Raw genomic sequence first — 20,027 nt, forward strand, 5'->3', positions numbered from 1 at the left:
TCGGTTCTTTTGATTTGGGACTTTTAGATTTTTAGATTTAGTGAAATAAGTTGGTTTTGCATACCATGTAAATCAAAATTATCGTTCAGAATAGATGTATCAACGGAAAAATTCTTTCCCAAATCAATTTATATTCATAATTCGCTTCCACATCTAAACCGCCTACCTCATTAAGCAAATTATTACAAAGAGTGTTGTAATCATTCGGAAATACGAGAGTGTATCTGGTATTTACTGTCAAAGCTCGACTATATGAAGAACCACACAGAATCCAACTAACTGAGGGTCACGTTCCTCGATTGAACAATAACTGCTTTCGACCGACCATCACCGTTTCTACACGACGTATTTAAGTACAATCCTAAACGAAATGATAATACATTGAAAGATAAATATTTATTCGGTTTTAATTGCGTCTATTTTATAATATACAGGGTGTATTTCATCGTCGTATCATCAGATCTTTCAAAAGAATTATTTAAACATACAAAAATACGAATTATGATTATCAATATATCATTCACAGTTGTAGGGACTTTGTTAATGAAATTGTTGATGAAATTTGGTTTTTATTATCCAATTTAGTTGCCTTGGAGGGCGCTACAAGGAGTATAGAGTTATACAAATAGTTCTTAACGTCCAGTATCGACGATAACCTCTTCATCGGTGCAAAATATCTGTTCGACGTCCTCTTGAGGTCTAAGAATAGGAAAAAGTCGATGGGAACCAAAAAAAACTTCGTTATTGTTCAATTCGAAGCTACAAACGTCAAATGGAGGTACTTGCAGCTCAGAAATCTAAACCGGGAATTGTAGAAGTTGTATTATGTACCAGTTGGGCTAATGAAACCGAAGAAACCACTAACGATGACAATGACGAACAAAAAGAAGAATAAAATTATTTCTGACTTTATAATAAACTTTGATTTAGAGCCTTCAAGTATATAAATGTTGGAAGGACCATCAAAGTATGAAATACTTGTTTTTTTTTTAGTTTAATTTCAATTAACAATGTTTTAAATCAGAATTAACAAAAGCCGTTTCGAAAAGTCAAAATGTCAATTGTCACTTGTCGTTCATTTTTCACAGAATAAATCAAATCATAGCCAAAACACAGAACTGTCTAATTGTAAGATTGATTGACAGCTCAGCGTCGTTTTCGTACTAATTTTGAAACTAATCTCATCCAGTGCCTTGTGCGAAGTTATGCGTGATAAATTTCGAAAATAGTAGATTAGGTCTTGCAGCTACTGGTTTTTGTGACCTAATTCAGCCTTAGGACGTATTGCTTCCCTAAGGACTACATCTTGAGCTGCAGTACGAGCTTTCTTCGTAAAAAAACAACTGCTTGGATCTATGTTGTATTAAGTGATTAGATGCATCCCTGGGGTACACCAGCGTTGACCTCAAACCTCTCTGAGGTGCGTCCATCGACAGCGACCTAGATGGATCGATTTTTGACAAAGCTACTAAGCCAATCGATGAGTGAGGACGACAAGCGTACGATATTAATTTATTCAGAAGATTGTCATGCCAAATCCTATCAAAAGCTATAGATTTGTCCAGCGAGATTGATCCAAGACCTTGGTAATGTCTGGGACTAGATTAATCGGAAAGTAATTCGGTTGCAAGCTTTCTAATCTTCAGGGAAGAAATCTCTTTCATATGATAGTAAGTTTAACCACGCATTTCTTTAATATACCATCGGAGCCGTGGCTTTCTTTATGTCCAAGTCTTTGACAAGTTTTGCTACATCTGGGAGTCGAAATTCTATTTTTGGTATGGTGGAGGTTCGGTGCTAGCGGTTCTAGCGGATCGGCTTCATCTTTTGTAACCACTTAACCGATTCTTCAGTCTTTAGGACGAAGGAAATTCAAACCAAAGTCATCGATCTTATAATCATCGAAAGAAGATTTTTTCTCAGTGTATAAGGAAAGGATACGAAGAATAAAGGCGATACAATAAAGTGAGAAGGAATGAGGAACGCAGTCTGTTGTAGTGTCGCACTTAATTCATATCGCACAATCAGTCCAATTTAAAATGGCATTTCAATGGTTGAGATCTTTCTAGTTAAATTGCGGGCTTTTTGCGATGCATACACAATGGTGGGTCCGTTCTAAAGGCGCGATTCTCGACAACCAGTGTACGCGAGATTTACGCACCCGATTGCGACGCCGTAAATCTACGAGTTTCACGCAACCGCGTACGAAGAAACGGATTCCGATCGGCGTATAAAACAACCTTCGGAGATTCGTTCATTTCCTGTTATTAATGAAGATTTACTCGAAATAATAATTGACTGGATATTAAATTATAAAACGTAAAAAGACGAGTACAACGTACCTGTCTGTAAGGGCGTTTGGTTTAAACAGGATACCAGACGTGAACTTAGTCCTTTCGTCTATTAGAACTTTATCTGGCGCAAATAATCCTTGACGATTCGGTTATTGACATCCATGTCGCACATTAAGGGGGTGGAAGGGTTAAATTTCGATAATTTTTACCGTACACTATATTTTGCGTCATATAAAGTCACTAATCACTAATCGGGAGGTTTAGTCCTTAGAGAATTGCTGCTGGACTTACCAGAATTTTTTTTTTGTGTGGATGATGATGTTGCTGTATGGTTGGATGAAGAAGATGTTGATACAAATAATGTTCCTGATCAACAATTACTTAAAGGAGTGGAGTCAAAGTCCGTGGACTCAAAGTCCGTGGACTCAAAGTCCGTGGACTCAAGATGATTAAGTTTCTTTAGTTTTTTATCTCTTAAGCCTGTTATATATGTTTATGTTGTCAAATCATTTCGATTTTAGGTGTTTTCTGTTGAAAAATTCGTTTTTTTTAATAATTTTTGAAATATACATAAAACTTATTTATATTAATGAATAGATCGACTACATTATGAATATCAAAATGAATATAGAATCAAAATCGTCGTGTTGATGATCTTGTAGTCGATTTTATAAATATTGAGATGTCTGCCCTACGTAGATGATTAATTTTATTTGTTTAATCACTATAATTAAAAAATCGCAATAAAAATATATTTTTTCTCAGTTTTTCATCTCGAAAATATGTAGCAGTCATCGATTACATTATATGTAGCTATTTTTTAGAAATTCTCTTTCTCGATTATTAAATTATAGACAGAATTTTTGAATCTTCATAATTGAATTTATGTTTTTTTGAAATTTCCTTGTTCATTAATGCAGTTTCATTATTTTTTATCGTATCGATGATCTTGTAGTCGATTTTATAAATATTGAGATGTCTGCCCTACGTAGATTATTAATTTTATTTGTTTAATCACTATAATTATAAAATCGCAATAAAAATATATTTTTTCTCAGTTTTTCATCTCGAAAATATGTAGCAGTCATCGATTACATTATTTGTAGCTATTTTTTAGAAATTCTCTTTCTCGATTATTAAATTATAGACAGAATTTTTGAATCTTCATAATTGAATTTATGTTTTTTTGAAATTTCCTCGTTCATTAATGCAGTTTCATTATTTTTTATCGTATCGATGATCTTGTAGTCGATTTTATAAATATTGAGATGTCTGCCCTACGTAGATTATTAATTTTATTTGTTTAATCACTATAATTAAAAAATCGCAATAAAAATATATTTTTTCTCAGTTTTTCATCTCGAAAATATGTAGCAGTCATCGATTACATTATTTGTAGCCATTTTTTAGAAATTCTCTTTCTCGATTATTAAATTATAGACAGAATTTTTGAATCTTCATAATTGAATTTATGTTTTTTTGAAATTTCCTCGTTCATTAATGCAGTTTCATTATTTTTTATCGTATCGATGATCTTGTAGTCGATTTTATAAATAATGAGATGTCTGCCCTATGTAGATTATCAATTTCATATGTTAATATATAATTAATCGTTTTTTGTCTTGTTAATATTTTGATTTGATGTTAATTTCAATAAAAAATAACTTAAATGGCAATAAAACTGATTTCCGAACCGCTGTTTTCATTCAATAATTTCTAAATGTGATTTTCAAAATATATGAGGTCGCCCCAAAGATGTGACCAGCTGTGACAAAGACGGGGGAGAGGCAAAAAATGATAAAATTCATTTGATGTTATTTATTAATGATCCCAAAATTCCCATCGAATCCATTTATTCAAAATTCGAAATTTTTGGTTCCCAATATATGCCAAACAAATTAAAAAACTGTTTTAAGTTCATATCAGCACATGGATTGAATTTTAACGCGCTACGGTCTATCAGTTTGTGAGGAGTTAGTTTGAAAAACATTTTGTAAGTGCTTTGTGATCAAAGTTAGTTCAAAATTCTGGATTTCTAACTTGTAACGGTCCAAATTTTTTGTTGTCTTTCATAATGATTATTCTGTTTCTTCTGGTTAATTTGAATTGATTGATTTTTTTATATTTAGTATTTTTATTAAGTTAGGCTAATAGTATTTTGTCGAGGAGTTTTTTCGAATGGTTTTGTGAACTTTTCGAGTGTTTTAGTTCTTTAATTTTGGCATTCTCAGTAACCATTTCAACTGATGTTCGTTGTGTATTTGTTTCTATTTATTTTTCAGGATATTCCAAAGGAGTGAAGCGGATGTAAGACGTTGCTTACTGACTTTCCTGTCCAAGTTGTCCCACAACAATTCAATAGGGCTAAAGTCGGGCTACTGTAACGGCTAAATCATCACTTTTTTTCTACCGATGAGGTGCTGGCCGGAACGTACTACAATATTTTATAGCTTTCTTCCAGTCTAAAACTTTTCTAAACCATCACAATAGTCGCCATAACACGTGGTTATTCTTTCTTTGACCCGTGCTCAAGCAAATCCTTAGATTCATTGATCTGAGCTGTTATCTATTGGCCGGCGAGTCGTTGATCACGTTTACTGATCCATACAAAACATTTATCTTCAGGGATTGTGGTTTTTCGGAGCCTTTTTCTATCACCGAAGCTCTTTCATGGTTGACGCTAACTTTTTAGGTACTAGTCCACCAAAAAAAGTCTTAAAGTCCCAGCTGGGACTAAACTACAATCATAAACATCGAAGGAATATCTCGGAATTGAAGAAACTATTATTTTTGTATTCGAAGACACGTTTCGACGGTACACAAAAAGTAAAATTCTATAAAACAGTACAACGATTAGATATAAGAATTTAAATCACAATATTATCTACTTGAATTCAATTTAGATAAGATTTTATCAGCATAACATACACAATTTGATTTAGTATTATCAGTAAATTTAAGATGACACTATTTATTAGAAAGAAAACGTGTTTTTTATACATCGTATTCGTTATGAATGTTTGTTTATGGGGTTACTTCATATTATACAACGAAAAAATCGAAAAAAACGACTCCAAAAAACGACTTAACGGCGAAATGGGCGAAGCAGTTTTACTCCCGAACGATTTACCGGCAGAAATTTCATCAAAAATCGAACAAAGTTGGAAGGATTATCAATTTAACCTCCACGTAAGTGACATGATCAGTCTCCATAGATCTTTACCGGATTATAGAAACGAATTATGTAAATTACCATTCAGATTCGAAGTGAAACTACCAACAACTTCGGTAATAATACCATTTTATAACGAAGCTTGGTCGGTGCTACTCAGAACCATCTATTCAATTCTGGACAGGACGCCGCCTCGTCTATTGAAAGAAATCATTCTCGTGGACGATTTTTCCGATATGCCACATTTGAAAAAACAATTAGAAGATCATCTAGAAAACGAAACAAAAGCGAAAATAATACGTAACACCAAACGAGAAGGTTTGATCAGATCGAAATTGATAGGAAGCGATTCGGCCCAAGGCGAGGTCCTCGTTTTCTTGGATTCCCACGTGGAAGTGACTCAAGGCTGGTTGGAGCCTCTGCTAGAGCAAATCCGTCTGAATCGTACCAACGTCGCTTGTCCAGTTATCGATAAGATCGATCCCGAAACATTCGAATATACCCCTTTGGAGGAAGTTTTCGTTGGAGGGTTCGATTGGAATTTGCTTTATACCTGGCACCGAGTCCCCCAAAGGGAAATTGAGAGAAGGTACGACGAAGCCGAGCCGATTCTAACGCCGGCAACGTCCGGATTATTCGCTATCGGTAGGAAATTTTTCGAGGAAATCGGTAAATACGACGACGGATTGGAAATATGGGGCGGGGAGAATTTGGAAGTTTCTTTCAAAATATGGATGTGCGGGGGTACGTTGGAGACGATTCCCTGTTCGCGCGTGGGGCATATTTATAGACGGAAATTTCCTTATAGCGTTTTCGATAAGAAAACTCAACTTCCGGTGAGTGTGAGGAATTTGCGGCGCGTCGCCGAAGAGTGGTTGGACGAATACAAAACTTTTTATTACCAAAGAATTGGGTATAATATTCGCGATGATTCAATAGAGAAAAAAACTACGAGGAAATTGTTGAATTGTAAATCTTTTCGTTGGTATTTGGATACAGTTTATCCGGAAAAGTTCGTACCGGAAAATTTGTACGGTTACGGGTTAATCGGTACTAGTAATAAAAAGTTTTGTTTAGATAGTTGGGGGGATTTATATACGTCCGTACCAGTGAAAAAATGTCTCGACGCTCATTTAGGCGGCAGTCAATTCTGGTACTATACAAAAGATAAACAAATTAGAAAGGACGACGTTTGTTTGGAATACAATCCCGAAATTAACGATTACATCTCGTTGTATCCTTGCGACGAGTTATTTAATAATCAACAATGGGATTACGATCCTGCCACAAGTTTTTTCATCCATATTAAAAGTGATAAGTGCATGGGAGTTGACGGCGGTGAACTTGTACTGATTGCTTGTGATTATAGTGATACCAATCAGCAATGGTTCATAGAAAATTTGATTAACGAGAGTAGGTTTTCGTATTTCGATGAAAAACTCGATTTTTTCATAGAGGATTGATTAAATCGGGCGTAGATGATTCAATTGCGAATATAATTAATTTTTTCGTTTTACTTGAACCTCGATTTTCATTGTACGTGTAAACATTCGAAAACGTGACATTGAAAAATGTCAAAAAATTATCTAACTTCAATTTTTATGAATCAAAAATTATCAAAATAATAAAACATTCGCTAATTACAGACGTAGACACTTCAAATATTTTATTTTTCCACTAGGTATATTAAAAATTTACACGGTTTCGTTCTAAATATACGCCAAACAAATAACAAAGCTGTGTTAAGTACATATCAGCATACGGATTGAATTTTGCGAAAGAAATTTTGTGCTTTGCGATCTTCAAAGCTGTAGATGGGGGGATGATAGTTTTGTATTATCATATATTAGAAATTATACAATCTATACAACATATTTTTAGAGTTTGAAGACGCCACGTTGTTTAGTATTTGTTTGGCAGCGATGTATTTGTACAATACTTTTATTTGAAAGGCTTTAGCTCAACCAATACGGAAACTAAACTAGATTCTACTCTGGGGGAGACTGATCCTTCGTTATCAATAGTGAAATATTGAGTAGCAAAGTTTAGTCGAGACTGGACGACTTGCGATGACCAACAACGCAGTGGTGGATCAAAACAATCGATTGAATATGTCGAACCGGTTCCAAAGAAGACAATCACCGTTCTATCTACAAGCAAAGTCATGACGTCGTTATTTTTGGATTTTTTTTTCGAATTCTAGTATGTAATTTCGAATAACTCTAAATAAACCAGGAGATTTAGTTGTTCGGCGGCTGTTAGTAGTGGAACTAGGCTTTAGTTCAACCAACTGAGCTAGATTCTACTTTGGATGAGTCTGCTCTTCCGGTATCGAGAGTAAAATGTTGGGTAGCAAAGTTTAGACGAGACTGGACGACTTGCGATGACCAACAACGCAATGGTGGATCAAAATAATCGATTGAATATGTCGAACCGGTTCCAAAGAAGACAATCACCGTTCTATCTACAAGCAAAGTCATGACGTCGTTATTTTTAGACTTTTTTTTCGAATTCTAGTATGTAATTTCGAATAACTCTAAATAAACCAGGAGATTTAGTTGTTCGGCGGCTGTTAGTAGTGGAACTAGGCTTTAGTTCAACCAACTGAGCTAGATTCTACTTTGGATGAGTCTGCTCTTCCGGTATCGAGAGTAAAATATTGGGTAGCAAAGTTTAGACGAGACTGGACGACTTGAGATGACCAACAACGCAGTGGTGGATCAAAACAATCGATTGAATAGGTAGAACCGGTTCCAAAGAAGACAATCACCGTTCTATCTACAAGCAAAGTCATGACGTCGTTATTTTTGGATTTTTTTTTCGAATTCTAGTATGTAATTTCGAATAACTCTAAATAAACCAGGAGATTTAGTTGTTCGGCGGCTGTTAGTAGTGGAACTAGGCTTTAGTTCAACCAACTGAGCTAGATTCTACTTTGGATGAGTCTGCTCTTCCGGTATCGAGAGTAAAATGTTGGGTAGCAAAGTTTAGACGAGACTGGACGACTTGAGATGACCAACAACGCAGTGGTGGATCAAAACAATCGATTGAATAGGTAGAACCGGTTCCAAAGAAGACAATCACCGTTCTATCTACAAGCAAAGTCATGACGTCGTTATTTTTAGACTTTTTTTTCGAATTCTAGTATGTAATTTCGAATAACTCTAAATAAACCAGGAGATTTAGTTGTTCGGCGGCTATTAGTAGTGGAACTAGGCTTTAGTTCAACCAACTGAGCTAGATTCTACTTTGGATGAGTCTGCTCTTCCGGTATCGAGAGTAAAATATTGGGTAGCAAAGTTTAGACGAGACTGGACGACTTGAGATGACCAACAACGCAGTGGTGGATCAAAACAATCGATTGAATAGGTAGAACCGGTTCCAAAGAAGACAATCACCGTTCTATCTACAAGCAAAGTCATGACGTCGTTATTTTTAGACTTTTTTTTCGAATTCTAGTATGTAATTTCGAATAACTCTAAATAAACCAGGAGATTTAGTTGTTCGGCGGCTATTAGTAGTGGAACTAGGCTTTAGTTCAACCAACTGAGCTAGATTCTACTTTGGATGAGTCTGCTCTTCCGGTATCGAGAGTAAAATATTGGGTAGCAAAGTTTAGACGAGACTGGACGACTTGAGATGACCAACAACGCAGTGGTGGATCAAAACAATCGATTGAATACGTCGAACCGGTTCCAAAGAAGACAATCGCCGTTCTATCTACAAGCAAAGTCATGACGTCGTTATATTTCTTCTTTATTAAGTACGATTTCAATAGTTTCTTTCGGTCTAATTTATTTTGTTTTCGTTAAACTTTCTCCCAATGAATTTTTTTACGACCCACACATCGGGAAATTCTGATTCGGCATGCGAAAATAACGAATCGATGAAAGATTTCAAAGAAACTCGTTTCGTTTTTTCAAATTCGGCTTCTAATTATAAAGAGGGTATTTTTTTTCTAAAATTATAGGTCTTGCGGTGTAAATCGAATTTATTCGGATGTCGAGGTCAATAAAATGTCCAGACGCGCATAAAAACAGTATTTGCAGGATCTGCGGTTTTATTTATATAATTAAAAAAAAAGAAGCAGAGCTTCGTTTAAAAAAAAAACAATGGAATATTATTATTAATTTTGATACGCACGTATCTTTCCATTAATTTTTTTTCAATACCCGAAACGATTTGTTCCGATTCAGTTTCCAAGAAAATTCATTCGAATCGATAATATTCAGTATATAGGGTGTGGGCGCGAAAAGTTCCTGTATAGTGCATAAATATCCAAAATTTCATTTGAATAATAGTTAAGTAAAAGTCCAAATTCTTCTTCTAGTAGGTTAGGCTCGAATAAGTCTCTCGGTTGAATCGTGAACCAAACAAACAGATTCTAAAACGAAAACAGCGATGAGCGTTAGATTTTTGTGTGGAATTGAAGATAGATTCGAAGAAGTGTAAACTACAAGACTCCCAAGATCAAGATCTAATCGCAAAACAAGCAGAGGACAAGTCACTGTTGAGTTTCAGAGCTGGTGAAGCTTCTTCATAGGCTAAAACCAAAGTTTCCTCAGTGTTTAAACAGAAATCTTCCGCGTCCGACCATTTACCATTAATCGAAAGCCTGTGTCATCGTTAACGAATACCAAAAAAAGAACTGGACCCAGAACTGAACCCTGAGGTACAACTGGAAATGTACTTCGTGCGAGATGTCGCTGGTTTGTTAGGAAGACGTCATTCCATGCTCTAATCAAATTGATGATGGTTTTTTGAGATAAGGAGCTCTCAGAAACAAGAAGCAACAGAAAACCAGAGAACACGAAGTTTAGAGATTAAATTTTGCAAGACTACAACAGAATCGGATCATGAATGATCAGAAACGAATTCTGTTCTCCGATGAATCTAGAATTAACCTTAAAGCTCCAGATGGACGCGGAAAAAGGTTTGGGTTAATATCCCTGGCCACCTAACAGTCCGGATATGAATCCTGTAGAACTATATCAAAACTATATATATAACAAACGAAAAAATAACGAAGTTTGAGGTTATGTTGAGATTATATTCGACTAATTTTTCGGTGCTCATTATTCTAGATGAATTAGAGTGTGCGGTGCCTCGATTTTATCCACGAGTTTATTTAGTAGATAATAAAGATAATAACGATAAAACTTTATTACTAAATTGAGTAATTTCAGGATTTTTAAAACATCTTTTTTTTTTTGTTTCTCGTACAATTCGCAATAAAACGCAATTTGCCTGAAAGAATCCATCCGGTTGTGCTACAATAAATCGGACAAACAACTTTTATTAGTTAAAGAATCGAGACAGATTATGTTGAAGTCTGTAGTTGAAATTACTAAATGCCTATTTACTACAACCTGTAATTGATATCGTTATGCCCATTTGAACTCGGAGATTAATTTGTTTAATGTAATTTGTCACTGGCATTCGTACCTGGAGATTCGAATGGGTTCTATCTCCTCCATTACTTTAAATCCAAAAAAAACCAGTTCGTTAAGTTGACCGTAGTATTCTAAACAAGCTACTTCACCTATTTATACATATCAATATTAATAATTGATATAGAGCGTTCGATTTTTTACTTAGCGGGCCAAAAATTAGCTGCAACTACGATCTGGGATTACCAGCAGCGCAGTGGTCGACCAAATGAGGTTACGACTACAGAAATTTTGAAGAAAAGTGCTCCAAAGAAAGCAAAGACCGTTCCATCTGCAGAAAAGTCCTTCTCGGATTACCTTTTGTACCCAGACTTAAAAAAATGACTCGGTGGTCCAAAATTTTCCAAAAATGAAGAGATCATGTCTGCAGAACTTATCGCCGGGAAAAGTGTATGGAGCTGAAAGGAGATTACGTTGAAAAATGAAACTTTTGTTGGTTCAGGTGATTCCGGGACAATCCTTGTCTTTCTTTCTTCTTCCTATATACTTTTCTAACCATTCTCCAAGCGCTCGACTTTAGTCAGCCACGTTTGAATTCGGCTGCCCAAAATTTTGAATCCGTAAATTCCTCCGTATACTAATTTGCCAATTAATTAGGCGTATTTCCTTGCAAAAACAAGCTAATGGTAAAAACTTCGTTTCAAAGGGGGCAAACTAAAGTCCAAAGCTCTGGAAGAGGTTCTAACCTCAGGATTTAACTGTCCTTACAACTGATACTACTTCAGAATCAAATTTTAAGTAAGATTAACTCATAAACTAGACTTGGAAGAGGAGCTTGGCTATTTATCGTGACATGTTCTTACAAGATGAAAGTTTTCCTCAGCTTTGATCCATTTTTAGATCAAACAAACCCTGCAAGTTTATTTATTCTATCACGAGTATCTCTGATTGGGATTAAGAACCTGATATTTTAAGGTACATTTAAGATACTAAGAGATAGTCTCATAAACTCAGTCAAGGTTTTGGTATAAGGATTTTGGTACAGGGATTTTGGTATAGAACTTTTAGTACAGGGATTATGGTACAGGAATTTTGGTACAGGAATTTTTGGTTTAGGGATTTTGGTACAGGGATTTTGGTACAGGAATTTTGGTACAGGAATTTTGGTACAGGAATTTTTGGTTTAGGGATTTTGGTACAGGGATTTTGGTTCAGGGGCTTTGGTACAGGAATTTTTGGTTTAGGGATTTTGGTACAGGGATTTTGGTACAGAGATTTTTGATACAGGGATTTTGGTACAGAAGTTTTGGTACAGGAATTTTGGTACCGGGATTTTGGTACAGGAACTTTTGGTACAGGAATTTTTGGTTTAGGGATTTCGGTACAGGGATTTTGGTACAGAGATTTTTGATACAGGGATTTTGGTACAGAAGTTTTGGTACAGGAATTTTGGTACCGGGATTTTGGTACAGGAATTTTTGGTTTAGGGATTTTGGTATAGAACTTTTGGTACAGGAATTTTAGTACAGGAATTTTTGGTACAGAGATTTTTGGTACGGGGATTTTCCTACAGGGATTGTGATACAGGAATTTTTGGTACAGAGTTTTTGGTTTAGGGATTTTGGTACAGGGATTTTGGTATAGATCTTTTGGTACAGGAATTTTTGGTACAGAAATTTTTGGTACAGAGATTTTTGATACGGGGATTTTTCTACAGGGATTGTGATACAGGAATTTTGGTACAGGGATTGTGATACAAGGATTTTGGTACAGGGATTTTGGTATAGGGAATTTGGTACAGGAATTTTGGTACAGGGATTTTGGTACGGGGATTTTCCTACAGGGATTGTGATACAGGGATTTTGGTACAGGGATTTTGGTACGGGGATTTTCCTATAGGGATTGTGATACAGGGATTTTGGTACAGGGATTTTGGTACAGGAATTTTGGTACAGGGATTTTGGTACAGGGATTTTGGTACAGGGATTTTCGTACAGGAATTTTGGTACAGGGATTGTGATACAAGGATTTTGGTACAGGGATTTTGGTAAAGGGATTTTGGTACAGGAATTTTTGGTACAGGGATTTTGGTACAGGGATTTTGGTACGGGGAATTTGGTACAGGGTTTTTGGCACAGTGGAAAGCATTTCAAGACAATGAATGTCACAAAAAGTACTGAAATATCAGTATTTCAACTGAAATATGTTTCTATAAGACCCCAGGGACAATCCAATTCTCAGTATAATCCAATTAATCATCAATTAGCCTTATTTCTAGTGAATCGAATAGATATACGTCAACGTGGACGTGTAGATGAATATCTGAAAATCAGCAAAATCGAACGCGTTGTTTATATAGGATGTAACGTTCAATTTACACACAGAAACCATATATTTATCGTATCGAATCTAGAAGAAAACATTTTAAATGATTAACGATACTGCAATTTCGCCCTCTAGATATAGGAAACTAAAGTCGATTAGAAAAATATATTGCCCGGGTATGAGTTTTTGTTTTTTTTTTAGATATTGAGAGAGAACGTTCACAACATCGTAATAATAACATATATGAGTGGAAAGAGAATGAGCGAGAAGATGTTTCTGTATCGCGGAAACCATGAACTTCATATAGTTTATTACAAGTACTTAGTTAACGTCGAGTGTCGGTCATTTGGATGCTTTATGCGAGTTCGTTCGCCTTTTCGATACAATTTATTCAACCGGGCTCGACGAAAATAACGTGCGTGAATCTAATTTCGAGATACGAGCGTTATAACTTTTGTTCTAAAGAGATTTCCATAGAAAAATAACAAAAGGGATTCAAAAAACGGTAACTGTCACTGCATAAACGTGACGGATGCTCACGAGTGCTGGATCGTTCCAGATAACTTTGGCGCGTCGACAACAGAGCCCGTTTTTAAGAATTTCCGGTAAGTCTTTCGCACGGTTGAATGAGTTGGTAGCTGCGAATTAGGAAATTGTTGTTGAAATTTCTTAAATATAGTTTCGGGATGCGCGTTCGTACACTTGAAGCGCGGTTATTCATACTGAAAACGCGTATACCCGACGAGCAAGTCAAAATGGGTTGTTTTGTTGGGGTTGTTGATTGGCTTTTTCCATCTTCCTTAGTATGAAATGTCTCCAAAATATCCTAATGACTGCGCCAGTTAAGATATTTTCGTTTCAGGAATACACAGCTGTCAATTGGACCATTTTAAGCGGAGATGTGATGGCCGCCGACAACACTAAAGGTGATCTCACTATTCGCACAGACGAATATTTCGTCGCAGTTTGTTTAGTGCCTTTAAAGTCCCATTCACACGTTGGGTACAAACGGGCGAACATCGACGAACACCCATCCACACGTACGTGTTCGCTGTTTGTTGTTCGCCACTGTTCGACGAGCATGTGAAAGGGGCTTAAGACATCACGCGGTTGATAATTATAATCCACTAAGTTTTGTAGATTATTTAATTCGACTTAACACGTTAACATATATTTTTTAGAGTCAAAAAATGTCTTTAAGTAAAAATTTGATGCCCGTAAGGAAAAAATGAGTTCATCGAACAATCACAGAACTAGAAATTGTTTTGACAAAACACGCGGTGTTGCCGTAACTAGTGAATGAACTCTATCGAGCATATGATACATAAAACTACTGTTAAGTTAATTGTACAAAACATACGTAAACAAAAAAAAATTAACAGATGCTAAGTAAATTGAAAATATACAGTAAGAATTTTATTTCAAGAAGTTTTCGATTATTTTCAATTAGCATATTAACAAATTGTCTCGTATTGTATTTACCAAATGTCTTTCTGGTCAATAAGTTTCGAGTGGTGTCCAGATGCCTGTAGATATTGAACTTCTCCGAAGAAAGGAGTCTCGATTAATTGACGTACCCAGCGTCTGCAGGCGAACACGTCTTCACGAATCGCCTATGAGTCTCTTCTGAATCGAGTCGAGCATCTTCAGAGTACGTTTGAGAAACGAGCTCCAAATGTGCGAGCGATATGGACGAACATAAGCCTTGTACAGATTTAGATGTTTTTGTGAAGCTGTTTCAGCTAATTCGACCACGTGACTTTCAACCAACAGACTTAAAGCTTGTTCCTTTTAGTACGAATACAAAAAACGGTTCTAAGAACTTCCAACTTAGGGCTTCTTCTTTTTGTTTTGTACATAAACTTTTCGCATGTTAAAACTTTTAGGGTGTATAACAAAAACATCTTGTATACAAACGAAGGCTACGGCTACACTGATTTGTATATAGACATTGTAGGCAGTGCGTTCGAGAGTATAGACTAAACAGCTGACAATCGTTGACATTTGGCGTCTCACGATTCTTCTTAAGTTTGAAATGTCTCCAAAATATCCTACTGACTGCGCCAGTTGAAATATTTTGTACGAGAAATATCTTTTTAAACACAAAATTTGTTTAATGTGAGTTAAAAATTTCAAAATTACAAACAGAATGAATCTGAGAATCTTATCGTTAAATACTGACACAGATATTTTTATATAGTGTGAGCAAAATAACTCGATCTAAATCCTCCCCACTTAAGTTAAAACGACACCGTCAAAAGTGTTGTTTTTTGAATTGTTTATTGATTTTTTTCATCTTTTTAAGTTTGAACTGTCTCCAAAATATCCTACTGACTGCGCCAGTTAAGATATTTTGTAAGAGAAATGTCTTTTTAAACACAAAATTTGTTTAATGTGAGTTAAAAGTTTCAAAATTACAAACAGAATGAATCTGAGAATCTTATCGTTAAATGCCGACGCAGATATTTTTATATAGTGTGAGCAAAATAACTCGACCTAAATCCTCTCTACTTAAGTTAAAACGACACCGTCAAAGGTGTTGTTTTTTGAATTGTTTATTGATTTTTTTCATCTTTTTAAGTTTGAAATTTCTCCAAAATATCCTACTGACTGCGCCAGTTGAAATATTTTATACGAGAAATGTCTTTTTAAACACAAAATTTGTTTAATGTGAGTTAAAAGTTTACAGTTTAAAAGATATAAACACCATAATTCACGCGAAATATCATGTAGTTTTGACGAAAATATTATTTACCAAGTTTATAAGAATAAGTTGAATAAAGTGTAGTAAAAAGGTGAAAAGAAACTATAATTCCAACATAATTACTATCAACATTCCTCATAGAAACTACTTAAAACCGCATCAACATAATTTGCATACTATAGTGTGATCATTAAACATACAGTTAATTTTACAATTCCCGACCATTATAAATTGATTCAATATTATAATCTAAACTATTTCCGACAACATTCTGTATAATTTCACGTTCAAGTGCACATAGTATTCGAATATTTCTCGAATACAGAGAATATTTGTTGATAAAATAAATATTAAACAGCCCAAGAAATAGACAGATGATTTCCAGTACACATCTTCAAACCACCTTGGCAAATCTTGCTGAATATATTCAAGGGTTGTATTCAATTCGATTTATTACAGAAACCAGCCCTTCAGGGGCATTTTCATTCCATAAATTTACCATTTTCGTCATTTCTACAGTTTCCTTTTGAAATGTTTTATCAATATCAACTTTCATTTCTTTAAAATATGGTTTCCACCGTATTTTCTTCACACTATATACAATATTTTCTTCTCATGTTCAAAACCCATCAGATTTCCATCTAATTGATACTTTCTATGATTTTTCGTCATAATTTTCTATAATTTTATTAATATTTTCGTCAGTATTATAACCAAATAACCGGATAACTTCTGATCAATTGATTATGACAAAAAAAGAGACGAAGACATAAAAATAAAAGTATGAAACTCGATTCGAGTTACCATATGGAAGTAAAACGAAGAAAAGAAGATGCAAGATGATTTGGAGTAGTACAGGAAGGAAGAAAACACAACAGATGATGGAAGGAGTTGAGGATTAGAAAGAAAAACGTGTAAGGAGAATGAAAACTTGTATTGGAGGGTTCTAGTGAAGAAATGAAAATTTTTCTCGTCATGCCAATATTTATAGGAGATTAGAGACTATGAATGAAGCGAAAAAGATGAAATAAGGGCGTGCGCTGTTGTCAGATCTTGTCGATTAACAATCCATCGAAGTCGATGTTGATTCAAGTCTATTGTTAAAAGATACAACCATAAAAAACAATGCAGAATTAGATAATATGGAAAAAATATAGAAAAAGTATATGGAGGGAAAATTGATATACATATTGCGTGACTCACCTGCAAGAAAATTCGTTTTCTCCTAAACACAATTCGAGACATTCTTGGCGGGATCCAACGGCGTGCTGACTATTAACATAACCGATTAATCGATGGTTTTGGACGCGATCTATGCACCAAGCTCTTTCGCAAGGCTTCACTCCAAGACAACTTTTTTGGGCGTAAATGGTAAATACCGGAAATTGGGAACGAGTCAAGGCACCTGTAACAAAATAAAAATTAGTTTACATCAAAAATTTACAAGATAAGTTGTCAATTCTAGCAGATTTTGTCATATCTGTTAACGACCTTTGCTGTAAGCTCTTTATAACTTGTAGCGACTAATAATTGGCGCGTGGTGGTTTCTTTAAGCTTTAAGCTGCTAGGTCTGGATTGTAGGGTAATTGTTCAAAACTTCAAATTCGTTGGGTGATATGGAATAAAACACCCAAAAAACACTCGGCTATGATTTTACGTCTGTTTGGAAGGTTCGTTTGAATATTGTGGGTTTTGTTGGAGAATTCGTGGATATCCATTGTTGTGATTATCGTTTCGGTCATACAGAATCCATGTCTCATCAACTGTCATAGTATATTTCGAAAAATCTCCTCCAAAATTACACCAAACGAGCGCAATTTTTCGATACAATGTTCTAAGTGATCAGCGTCTAAACTGTAGCAAAAATTAGTGCGGGGTTGAAACTATGGGCTTTTACTATGATTCGGCATAATTCTGGAAAGAACTTTCGTCAAAAAAAACAAAAATCGCTAGTCAGCGTGCTTTTTTTGGTCCCAAAAAACACTCGGCTATGATTTTACGTCTGTTTCGAGGGTTCGTTTGAATATTGTGGCTTTCGTTGGAGAATTCGTGGATATCCATCGTTGTGATTATCGTTTCGGTCATACAGAATCCATGTTTCATCAACAGTCATAGTATATTTCGAAAAATCTCCTCCAAAATTACACCAAACGAGCGCAATTTTTCGATACAATGTTCTAAGTGATCAGCGTCTAAACTGTAGCAAAAATTAGTGCGGGGTTGAAACTATGGGCTTTTACTATGATTCGGCATAATTCTGGAAAGAACTTTCGTCAAAAAAAACAAAAATCGCTAGTCAGCGTGCTTTTTTTGGTCCCAAAAAACACTCGGCTATGATTTTACGTCTGTTTCGAGGGTTCGTTTGAATATTGTGGGTTTCGTTGGAGAATTCGTGGATATCCATTGTTGTGATTATCGTTTCGGTCATACAGAATCCGTGTCTCATCAACAGTCATAGTATATTTCGAAAAATCTCCTCCAAAATTGCACCAAACAAGCGCAAATTTTTCGATACAATGTTCTAAGTGATCAGCGTCTAAACTGTAGCAAAAATTAGTGCGGGGTTGAAACTATGGGCTTTTACTATGATTCGGCATAATTCTGGAAAGAACTTTCGTCAAAAAAAAACAAAAATCGCTAGTCAGCGTGCTTTTTTTGGTCCCAAAATACACTCGGCTATGATTTTACGTCTGTTTCGAGGGTTCGTTTGAATATTGTGGGTTTCGTTGGAGAATTCGTGGATATCCATTGTTGTGATTATCGTTTCGGTCATACAGAATCCGTGTCTCATCAACTGTCATAGTATATTTCGAAAAATCTCCTCCAAAATTACACCAAACGGGCGCAATTTTTCGATACAATGTTCTAAGTGATCAGCGTCTAAACTGTAGCAAAAATTAGTGCGGGGTTGAAACTATGGGCTTTTACTACGATCCGGCATAATTCTGGAAAGAACTTTCGTCAAAAAAAACAAAAATCGCTAGTCAGCGTGCTTTTTCGGTCCCAAAAAACACTCGGCTATGATTTTACGTCTGTTTGGAAGGTTCGTTTGAAAATTGTGGGTTTCGTTGGAGAATTCGTGGATATCCATCGTTGTGATTATCGTTTCGGTCATACAGAATCCATGTTTCATCAACAGTCATAGTATATTTCGAAAAATCTCCTCCAAAATTACACCAAACGAGCGCAATTTTTCGATACAATGTTCTAAGTGATCAGCATCTAAACTGTAGCAAAAATTAATGAGGGGTTGAAACTATGGGCTTTTACTACGATCCGGCATAATTCTGGAAAGAACTTTCGTCAAAAAAAACAAAAATCGCTAGTCAGCGTGCTTTTTCGGTCCCAAAAAACACTCGGCTATGATTTTACGTCTGTTTGGAAGGTTCGTTTGAAAATTGTGGGTTTCGTTGGAGAATTCGTGGATATCCATCGTTGTGATTATCGTTTCGGTCATACAGAATCCATGTTTCATCAACAGTCATAGTATATTTCGAAAAATCTCCTCCAAAATTACACCAAACGAGCGCAATTTTTCGATACAATGTTCTAAGTGATCAGCGTCTAAACTGTAGCAAAAATTAGTGCGGGGTTGAAACTATGGGCTTTTACTACGATCCGGCATAATTCTGGAAAGAGCTTTCGTCAAAAAAAAAACAAAAATCGCTAGTCAGCGTGCTTTTTTTGGTCCCAAAAAACACTCGGCTATGATTTTACGTCTGTTTGGAAGGTTCGTTGGAATATTGTGGGTTTCGTTGGAGAATTCGTGGATATCCATTGTTGTGATTATCGTTTCGGTCATACAGAATCCATGTTTCATCAACAGTCATAGTATATTTCGAAAAATCTCGTCCAAAATTGCACCAAACGAGCGCAAATTCTTCGATTCAATGTTGTAAGTGATATAAGCGTCTAAAACCGAAAAAATCACAAAAAGGTAGTTCCATAGTGATCGAACACCCACAATATAGTCCTGATTCGGCTCCGTCGGACTATTTATCGTTCGTAAGCCCGGAATATTTAGCATCAAGTCCGGAAACATTTAGTATGTTGAACTAAAAATTAATTTTCACAATTTGTATGTAAATAAATTCTTTTTATTAAATATCCCGAACTTTTTCTGTCACCCTCGTAATAAATAA

At 35.5% G+C, this 20,027-nt stretch overlaps 1 protein-coding gene across 1 annotated transcript in view; it reads right to left on the reverse strand.

Annotated features, from left to right (window-relative positions):
- LOC130895022 (uncharacterized) overlaps positions 1–20,027 on the reverse strand; it is a 154,691-nt gene that overhangs the window by 29,696 nt on the left and 104,968 nt on the right. Inside the window, exon 5 of the mRNA XM_057802112.1 lies at positions 17,089–17,290. Within this exon, the coding sequence (XP_057658095.1) occupies positions 17,089–17,290 (202 nt within the window). The remainder of the gene's footprint in view (positions 1–17,088; positions 17,291–20,027) is intronic.

This window comes from Diorhabda carinulata, chromosome 6, assembly GCF_026250575.1.
Source record: "Diorhabda carinulata isolate Delta chromosome 6, icDioCari1.1, whole genome shotgun sequence".
Lineage (NCBI taxonomy): Eukaryota > Metazoa > Arthropoda > Insecta > Coleoptera > Chrysomelidae > Diorhabda > Diorhabda carinulata.